We start from the raw sequence: 11,319 nt of genomic DNA, 5'->3' as shown, positions 1-11,319 counted from the left end.
ATAAAATCTCAGTCTTGTCAGAACAAATGGAAAATATTTAGTTCCTCTGTTTTTAAATCACTCATTATCTGATTTGAATTGTTCAATTACAACATTACTGAGATACCTTAAGACTGAGCATTTTTTAGTATTTTGTTAAACATTAGTACATTTTTTTACAAAAAGTAAAAATGTAGCATTTTCTTGCTTTTATTTGTCATTTTTATTACTTTATCGCGATAGAATTATAAAACGCAGGCATTTATCATTTTATCACTTTACCACTTCACATTGTAAGCTAACTATCCTAATATAATTAGTTGTAAAAACAGATTTATTGAAATTTCGCTATAAAGTTTAATATGAGTAAAATAAATAATAATGTTATATACAAAGATATAAACACTTTAGCAAATACAAAATATCATCTTGATATAAACTTTTTAATATAGATAATTATCTCTCTTGTAAACCAAATAGCTATCATTTAAGGTATTAGTATTAGGCTTAGTTGTATCTTTTTAAAGATATAAATATATTTTATGTTATATATATTAATATTATAATAATTTTGTAAATATGTTATATTCACAATAATATAATTTTCAAAGATTCCTGCAGGAAAACTATTAATTAAATATTAGAGTAATCTCAAAAAACAAGTAAGTCAGCAAAGTAATAAATTTCCCAATATCTTTCATTATTAATAATTTACGATCATTATTAATAATTAATAATATATTTAGTTTTTATATTTTTTACCGGGCTTAGGTCGTTTAGTAATGTGTTATCACTATATGAAAATTTTTTTTTAAATAAAATAAAAAATTACATTTTTTTAACAGTGTTAAATATTTAGTTATATTTAATTTTTATTAAAAAAATTTATTTCTTATTATTATTTATTAAAAGACCTAAACCCGGTAAAATATATAAAAACTAAATAAATATTGGTCGTAATAACAATTTATTAATAATTAATAATTTATTAATAATACGAATTTGTAAATTAATAATTTTCGTATTTAATCTTTGTATTGCAAAAATAATTATTAATTATAATTATTAAATATAAATATAATATAAATATAATATTAAATATAATAATGATTATATTATTGTTATAATTAAAAAATAATATATTACACTTTACATTGTGACCGAAAAGTTTCCGGAAATTTTAAATAAAACGCAAAATTCTTAATCTTCATCAATATTTATTTTCTCCTTCAAAATATGCTCCATTAGAAGCGATACACAAATGCCAACGTTTCTTCCAATCATCAAAACATTTTTTATAGGCGCTTTCCGGTATGGCTTTGAGTTTCCTCTGCGAATTCTGTTTTACGTCTTCTATGGATTCAAAACGCGTTCCTCTGAGTGGTAATTTGAGTTTGGGAAACAGGAAAAAGTCACACGGTGCAAGATCAGGTGAATACGGGGGCTGTTCGATGGTATTTATTGAATGTTTGGCCTTAAAATCGTTGATAATGTTGGCTCGGTGCGAGGGAGCATTATCGTCATGAAAAATCCATGAATTATCCTTCCACAATTGAGGCCGTTTACGGCGGATATTTTCACGCAAACGTCTTAAAACAGTCAAATAATAGGCTTTATTGACTGTTTGTCCTTCAGGGACGAATTCATGATGCACCACACCACGAATATCGAAGAAAACAATCAGCATTGCCTTGATTTTCGAGCGACTTTGGCGTGGTTTTTTCGGTTTCGGCTCGTCTTTTCCTCTCCATTCCGATGATTGTTGGCTTGTTTGCATGTCGTACTCGTAGACCCATGTCTCGTCACCCGTTATGATGCGTTCCATGAAAGTTGGATCGGAATTGGCACGATCAAGCATGTCTAACGAGACCTGTCCACGATGGTGTTTTTGGAACAAATTGAGGTGAATCGGAAAAAGCCGAGCGTTGACACGTCGCATACACAAATTGTCCACCAAAATCAAACGAGCCATCTCACGACCGATGCCTAGCTCTCGTGCTATCTCTCTAACACTCACATGAGGATTTTTGAACACGATTTCCTTTGCCTTTTCAATGTTTTCGTCGGTGGTAGAGGTCGAAGGTCGTCCAGAACGCGGCATGTCTTCGACGGTCGTACGACAGTCCTGAAAGGCTTTGTACCACTCATAAACTTGAGTTTTCGATAAAACTGATTCCCCATAAGCCTTTTGTAGCATTCGCAACGATTCTGCACACGAAATTTCGTTCGAAACACAAAATTTGATGCAAACTCTTTGTTCAATATTTTTTTCCATTGTTTTTTTCGCAACGCACTACTGAGGTGAACTGGTTTCAACAGCTGCCGTAAACGAACAGTCTGACAGATCGCGCTCATTTTTGGCATAGTAATTAAGGACAGTGCTGCCAAACTACATAAACTTAAAATATCGAAAAATATACAGCGCGCGAATTTTAAATGAGAATTTCCGAAAACTTTTCGGTCACAATGTATAATAGATGTAAAAAAAAACTCTATAATAATAAGTAAAGTTTTTATAAAGCATACAATTATATCACATTACAAAGACTTCATATAATTTAGTTATGACAAAATATTGTCAATCGGATATCAAATTTTTTCGTATATACATATATTATTAACACATTATTTTTATATAATAAGTTTATGTCTATTTTTCTAGATTATTGCATATGTTTATTTATTTAATAAAACATATTAAGTGAAGAACCTTAGCTTCATTCTTACATTACCGCTCGTGTCAAAATAAAACTTCACAAATAGCTGATTTAACAAATATTTTCTTATAGACTTCTAACTTTTCAGTTCAGTTACAATTTAGAGAGTTAAATTATTCACTTAGGTCAAGACGGTCGTTCACACTATTTTTAAATTAATGTATAACAGAGTACAGAGATTTCAATTTATACTTTTAACACTAGAAAGTTATTTATTGAATACCAATTTTTTTTCAATTTAATTTGCACTCCGCAGAATTAATTTGTAGCGTTTTATGAATTTGAATTCTGCAAATTCATGCTGTTCAAATAATATAATTCAAATAAGTTTCGGATATTGTGAAATTCGGTACACCACGCGAGAATATATAAATACATATAACACAAGGGCAAACATCTTATTTGATATTGGATTAAAGATACAAGATATTCTTCGTGAAATGGTAAAAGCAAAGTAAAAAAAATAAAATTAGATTAAATTTATTTCTAATTGTCAAATGACACACGCCAATATATTTTTATATGACACTTTTATAGCACTACACCGTTTGGTACGGCTATCTAAACCAAAGCGTGTACGTCTTACTGCATAGAATACGCGTTTACCGAAAACTGTACCGATCTAACACAATGCTCAACACGTTCTGAGACTAATTCCATTTTGATTCTCTTGCTAAGCAAAAATTTTCACATTAACTATATATACGTATCTGTACACGTATCTATGTACGTTGGAAAGTGTTTTTTTATGGTTACTGCAAAGCTCTTATCGTGCTAAAGGCAGAACTTCCAGTCACTAGAATAAAAAATACTCTTAAGGTTGCTTAGCGAGATTTTATATTTCTTTTTATTTATATTATTCAGAGCGTAAAATATGCTCTGCCGGTTTTTTTATATATGTTTATAAAAGAATTATTTGTTACAAATTTGTTTTGATTTTGGTAATACCCTACATTTGGCTGTTGATAATATTGATACAATAGAAAACTTTGTTCGAGGGAAACCTTGTGAAGAGCAACGACTCTAGTGTTTGATATGTTAAATCCTCAGTCTTATCAGTGGTATTGTAAAGAATTTAGAGCAGAGTGTTTATATAGAACAGACATTATCGGATTTGAATTGTCCAAAATAAATATTCTGTTTTACAAGTAGTTAGTCATAGAAACGATTTTAAACTTCATATATTAACTTGGTGTGTTTTTGTTTTATATTTGATTCAAACCTTTTTTTAATAATTTAATCAATTAAAAAGTAGTAAATTTAACCATTAAAAATAAATTCAGATTTTTCTTTCATCTGCTTCAAAACAATACATACAAATATATTGAAAACACATTCTAAGCAAACCATATGTAAATATTTTATATTATAAATAACTATCTTAATTGTACATGTAGTTAGACTGCAAACCTCTTCTTAATGTTTTTAAGAATTAAATGTACTTCAAATAAACCAAGATCTTTGTGAAAGATCTGTTTATCAATACCATTTAAGGCTATCTGTTTATTTTGTTGCTACAATACTCATATAATGACAGTCTTGTTATATTGTTCGTATCATATGACATATATTTGACTTAACTCGGTCTGTAATTAATACAGATATTTCAAAACGTGTCTTTGGTGTCTTTAGAGTGCCAAAAAAGTGGCCTTTTCTCATTTCCCAACTGTTTTAAGTTCATTTGATACTGATAAGATTGTAAACCGAAATCCTTTTTCTCGAGATATTTACTTATTATACAACATCAGAACATGGATTAAAAAACAATCTAAGCAGCGTATTTGAGTCAGCAACAAAAAAAATTGTCTGGTTTGTCAGTTTAACTTTGTAGATCTTGAACTCAGACGAATTACTTAGATAACACACGCTGCCATTTGCAAGTTCTGCGAAAGACGGAGCGAAATATCCGTACAGCACCTTATGTGCTACAGACCTGCGATCACCAGAAAAGAAAAACGTTACATACATACATATTTTCATATTTTCGTTGAGCCTAATGTGGACTAAGATGTTGAGCCAAGAGAAATTTTTAAGCTGATTAATACCTTAGTTTGCTCAAGTGCGTTTTTTTTCTGTATATTTTAATTATAAATAAACAATTGAGTGTTAATAGTTTCAAATTAAAGATTATTGATAATACATTAAGCCGAAAAAAGTAGAAGACTTTGAGTTATGCTATTAATAATTAATAAAACAAAATTGAAGGAAGGCTCGGTATAGGAAGGAAACAAATGTCTTGGCTATGAAATATTTGAAAGTGAACTGACATAAGCACAAGTAAAAAATATTACACCAATAAAATTTCAAAAATAATTAAAATTAATTAACTTAATTTTGTAATGTAAATTAAATTTTTTATGAGTTCCCTTACGCTATATTAAAAAAAAATTATATGTAGAAAAGAAAAGATACATGGTCAGCTTAAAATTGCATTCAAAATTTCACGGACGTAGCCAAAAAACGTTGGCCCCTCTCGAAAAGTGTGACCAAAATGAAATTTTTTGATGAAAAATGGGTCTATGGATCTCGATTCGACGAACTTGTTAAATGTTAAATATTTGTATAAAATTATTCTTGCTCATCAATTTATACAAAGAGAGATGTCTCCAATTTATTTTACTACTTCATCATATACACACAAAACTATAAATATTGACCCAAATATCAATATAAAAAGATATGATGAATTGACTATATGCATAAACGCTCTTTCTTATTCATATTTTGCATTTATATAGGTATATAATGTACATATATTTTTTCACGCAACTGTTTTTGATTGTTTAATAGAAAGATTGTACTGTACATTTAAACTAATGTAAAGGATGTGTAGATCAGATACTTATTTTATAGACTATACTATTAAAGATATATATGTTATAAACAGGCACCATATTCAAATCAAAATAATTGGGTATGCTGACAATATAATGTTGATTATCGACTCGCAGAAAGATTTATAGAAACTTTTGAGTACAACCCAAAATTGAATTCGAATAAATGATATTACATGGCTGTGTACAAAAATTACCTCGAAGTAGACTGAGTTTAAAGGTATGAGCTCAGGAAATACTTTATAATAAATTTAATTAAAACTACAATTAAATTAACAATGTGATTATACTTAAAAATTCAAAACATGAAATGAAAAAGTAAGGAATATTTTAAATAAGTTCAAGTAATACCGCGCGCAGATGACAATCACATGCTCTTTCTGAATATAACTGAGGATTGTTATTGATATAGTTCGAATGTTAAATATTACGTTTTTCCTAAATTGTTTTGGTGTAGGGGCATAATAAGTAACATCAATTCATGAAGCTGACGTCATCACAATTTCAGAAATAGTGTGTATAAACAAACAAAAGCAAAGTTTAAATACGGTAAAGTGATGATAACTCGTATAATAGTCTTAGGAAACCTAAAAAAAATAAAAAGTTGAAAAAATAGTTAAATGCTAGAATCTATCATTAAAGTCAAATGTATAGTAAATCCCGGTTTTCTAAGAAGAATTTCCTAAATGTACAGCACATAGATAGTGTAGTATCGATATTTTAGAAAATATTTGGCAACGAATAGAATATGAATTATGTACTTTAAAAAGTATTTCAAATGAAAAAAAAATTAATTTATGAATATTGTAGCAATATTGACCAATTTTGCCAATTAGCGTTGACGAAATTTAAAAAAAAATAGATCTTCAACTACATATTAAAAATATAAATTACTCAGTCAGTGCCCAGGACTATTGAAACAGTTCCCAGTGCAAACAAAATAAGTTCACAAAAATATCACTATAAAGAAATAGTTATAATACATTATTTCAGTGTTCTGTAGTAAAATATTGTACTATATTATATTATATTAATATATACAATAAAAACATAGAATCTTTCTACATATTATAAGTACAGTAGTCCCACCTATAACGCGTTTTCATATTACGCGATTTCAATCCCCCGTATAACACGGACATTCCTCAATATAAGGCAAGGACTTGTACCTGCTTCGCGTACCTTTGCACATGTGTATACGGGGTATACGGGAATACCCTTATAACACGTTTTTCTATAACGCGGAACCAATCTACCGCGTTATAGGGGGATTACTATATATCAATAATTATCTTATAAACGTTTTTCCGGCAAAATCCAAAATTTTTGCATGGAATGCAAGAATAATAAATGTATCTGAAATCTGAATCAGCTCTGAAATCAATTTTTAAGTAAATTAATATTTAATCCATATTACATACGCAGGAGTATGTGAATTTGTAGCTTATTTAAATTAAAATGAATTATTGAATATATCGCTTTATATCTACATTTCAATTGTTTATAAAATACGGAAAAGATTTACAATTCCAAAAACGCTTGAGAAAATGCTGTGCTCTCATAAGTCCCAAAGCTGCACCGTAAGTATACAGCAAGGCACAAACGTATTATACACAATAAATAAAAATATAGCAACTGCTAGTAAAGAAAATTTTTGAATTTGACTTTTGATGTTATTAATTTCACTTAATTCTGAGCAATACGCAATTATACTCACATAATAATAACTATAGTTTTTATTTGTTCTCTTATAGTGCCATTAATACAAATTATATATTGCACAATAAAAATATACACAAAAATTCCAGCGAGCGAGCGAATCCACTTTTTTCTACGTTTTCGCAGCGTTTTATATATTAATTTATTAATATATTGTGTAAATAAATATTTAATTTATTAATTCATTTAATTTAGAATAAAGCCATTGTCACTAATTGTATTAGAATTTCGTTGAAAAAAATATATATGCAAAAATATATATATACTATATTTTCATTTTGGCAGTAATCAAAACAAAAACCACAAAACGTCAAAAATACCACGTGTTGTTGTTGTACTTTCACTTTCTTTGCACATTTGTTTTGATACAAGCAACGGTGCTGCCACCACCCAAAAATTATAAAATAAACATACACATTTAAAAATTTAATTTTTATTAGAAATATTTATAACATTATATATCAATATTTTATTTAATACAACAAATATGCTTACAAGTTAATATAAATTTATAAAGGCACAATTTCTTTTAAATTTACTAATGTTACACATACAAATATAATGCATATATGACACAATACATAAATACACTGAAAAAAATTTTACATGCAAATTACAAAGAAAATTTAAATCGCTATGCACATTTTACATATTTATACATTAAATTTGTATAAGATTTAGTTTCAAGCAATTTTCTTAACTTCATATATATAATTTATATATATATATATTTATATTACAATTAAAATGAATGGGTATATTATAAAATTTTAAATAAAATTGTTTTTCTTAGAATTAACAGTACAAAACTTGACAGCAATTTATATATTTAGTCTTAAATTGTGTAAATATAAGTGACAATTATGCTAATATTACTAATTACCATAATTGGCGGGCACTTAAAATTCGTTTAAAATTCTTCAATAAGAATTTGTACTTCAAATTTGGATTTTGTGAGATTCTATTCCTCTTTTAAGGATTTTTCATGCGCCTGTAATAAAAAAAAAAGTTTGAGGAGTAGTTTATTATTTATTGTAAACAAGTAAAAAACAATATTTTTAAAGTGGAAGAGCTTCAACTTTTATTTCGAGCGTTATTTTTAGTATATTTCTATACGTATTTCGGCAAATTCGCTTTTACTTTCATCAGAAGAATTCTTAATATTATATAGGAAAATTCTCCTTCTCAAAATTATAAACAAAATTACAATGGTTTACTCTTTTAAGTAGTGTAAACACTTGATTAAATTGAAACTGTTGAAAATATCAGCCCCAAAAAGATACATACGTATATATAAACATACATATATAAACCTGCAGTTCAATGTGATACCATAAGAGAAGAGAGATTAATGTATTGTAAATAGTTGAAAAATATTGCTTAACTCAAAGAATTATTGTAGGAAGCATTATAAAAGCATTATAAAAAATAAAAAAAAATATCTGTAGAAAACCTCTACATTTATATATAAGGGCATAAATGTTGTAAATGCTATAGTCTCAATAAATAAAATAATGTTTTCCTATGTAAAACCGATCGATTATACTAAGTATAATCGATTTTATTATACTAAGTGGATTGATAAATACCCGGTCTAAATAATAAAAAAAGCATTTTATTTTGGAAAATTATATTTTATGCTTCAATATGGGAACGATTTTCTACATTTGGACACTCTTTTAAATAATACGATTTATCAAGTCCTCCAAAATATACCTCAGTATATTTCCATTCCACTTCATCATTTGATGCACATCTCTTTCCCTGGAACCATCTTTTCAAGTTTGGAAACAAGAAATAGTCACTGTGTAGTATATCTACATATTACAAACAAAATAATTATTTGTTAATGGTAATATGATGATATACGTTACTGGCACATGCCAAAAGCAAAGACATTGGTCACACACTTACCATGTGAAGAAGCGCAAAAGAAAAGTAATTTGATTCTTTTGTTTTGCGCAAATGAAATTCGTAAAGTGCATTAACTTGCATTGGAATTTCATTATTTAGTATTTCGGGTAATTATTAAATAATAATAATAAATTCATATTTTTAAATTAATTGAAATGCATATTAAGCATTTTTATATGAAAATTACTAGGCGAACATAATATTCAGGTAGGTTAGTGTTTAAGTTAGAATAAGTATATATACTGTACAAATTTAATAAAAGATTCAGATTCAAACAGAACATTGAGTCTCGCCTATCATTATATTCAAGTTGCCTAGTTGCAACCTAGTTTTATTCGCCTCGTTGCGAACAAGAAAGGCGCCTCGCTGCGCTAGGAAAAACTTATAATACAATACATAAAACCAAATCTTATTACAACTGAAAGCCAAATGTGGAGAATTCGTAATAAGCTATTCGTACCGTAAGTCATTTAATTTTGTCATGGTTTTCAGTGATGTGAGAGTAGGTACGTTATGCTGCAAAAACAAAATTTTATCTTCCAAAAATTTAGTCGTTTTTCTTGATTTTCTCATTCAATCCAAAAATAGATTTAATAATATGCAATAGTGGTCTGATGTTATTGTTTTTCTTTCTTGAATCAAAAAATACGGAAGGCAAAACTTTTTCAGCCGATTGTTGAGTTCGTACCCGTTTGGGAGCACTACTTCCGCGCTCTACCTATTCTCTGGCTTGTTGTTTTCCCTTAGGTGTGAAGTAATGAATCCATGTTTCATCAATTGTCACTACTGGACTCTATTCGCTAGGTTATGCTAGATTAGCATAAACATTTCCAAACAATATTTTGAATGACGAAGTCGTTGTCGTTTTTGATCAACGCGGCAACCATCTTGCCGAGAGCCTTTCATACTCAAATATTTATGTAAAATATTCGATATACGTTCATATGATATGTTTCTCATCTCTACTATCTCACACAATTTAATTTTTGGAATATCTAACACAATATCATGGATTTTTTAAATGTTTCTTTTAGTTGTCACCTCTTTTGGATCACGTTTAAATTCAGCTTTCTAATATTTTATTGTTGTCAATGATGGTGCAAGGTTGCCGTAAACAGAATCCATTCCCAATTTGATTGCATCATTGGTCATTCCTTTCAAATGGAGGAATTATATTACTGACTAATATTCAATTCTTTCCATTTTATAAGAAATCATCAAGGTAAACTATTTCAATTATTTGCAAAAAGGCTAACCGAACATCTAATGAAGCCAAAACTTTTATAACTGTCGTCTAATACTTGTCAGATATACATGATATTATTGATTTTATTCACCTGTTGTGAAGTCAGATAATTATCAATCCACTTAGTACTAATACTTATTGTTATGTTAATAATTTTGAAGTTATAATTATTTAATCCTGCTACTATTGAGTTTTGTCTATTTATACAAAAGATACTGTAAGACAATACTTTGCTAAAAAAATCAAAAATAAATAATAAAATTATTTAATATCATGTGGTCATTTTGAGAGTAATGTTTAATATAAATCAAACTTACTTTTTGCGCAACTTTTAATAAATTATCGAATGTGGTTTTGCCAGTTTGTTTAACCATGCCGTAAAAAATTTGCGTTTCACTTTCAGTCAATAATTCGTATGGTGTACCAAACTCCACTACTCGCCCGGCATCCATTACTAGAACCTTGTCAGAATCCATGACAGTATGCAAACGATGAGCAATCGTTAAAACAGTACAATTCATAAATTTATTTCTTATAGTTGTTTGTATGAGAGCATCAGTTTGTGGATCCACATTAGCTGTTGCCTCATCCATTACTAATATTTTATTTTCTCTTAGTATAGCACGAGCTAAGCACACCAATTGTCGTTGTCCAACACTAAAGTTACCACCACCTTCTGAAATTTTACTCTGTAAACCACTGGGAAGTTCAGCAATTAAAGACTTTAATTTGACCTAGAATAAAAGATATTAATTTTATTTTAGAAACTAATGTTTTCATACAAAAACCTCTTCTAGCGATTCCCATAGTTTGGCATCTGAATATTCATCGAATGGATCTAAATTATAACGCATAGTGCCAGAAAACAAAACGGGTTCTTGTGGTATAATTGAGATTTTACTGCGCAAAT

At 28.4% G+C, this 11,319-nt stretch overlaps 1 protein-coding gene across 1 annotated transcript; it reads right to left on the bottom strand.

Annotated features, from left to right (window-relative positions):
- Nucleotides 1-7,996: 7,996 nt before the first annotated feature.
- LOC119675878 (probable multidrug resistance-associated protein lethal(2)03659) lies at nt 7,997-11,317 on the bottom strand (the record flags this gene model as incomplete). The annotated part of the gene is made up of 3 exons (XM_038087095.1): nt 7,997-8,240; nt 10,727-11,143; nt 11,198-11,317. Coding segments are annotated over 3 exons (567 nt in total), but the record flags the coding sequence as incomplete, so codon positions are not given.
- Nucleotides 11,318-11,319: the final 2 nt, after the last annotated feature.

The sequence above is a fragment of the Teleopsis dalmanni genome, chromosome 2 (assembly GCF_002237135.1).
Source record: "Teleopsis dalmanni isolate 2A chromosome 2, ASM223713v2, whole genome shotgun sequence".
NCBI lineage: Eukaryota > Metazoa > Arthropoda > Insecta > Diptera > Diopsidae > Teleopsis > Teleopsis dalmanni.
This window is presented reverse-complemented; position numbering and strand designations above follow the sequence as displayed.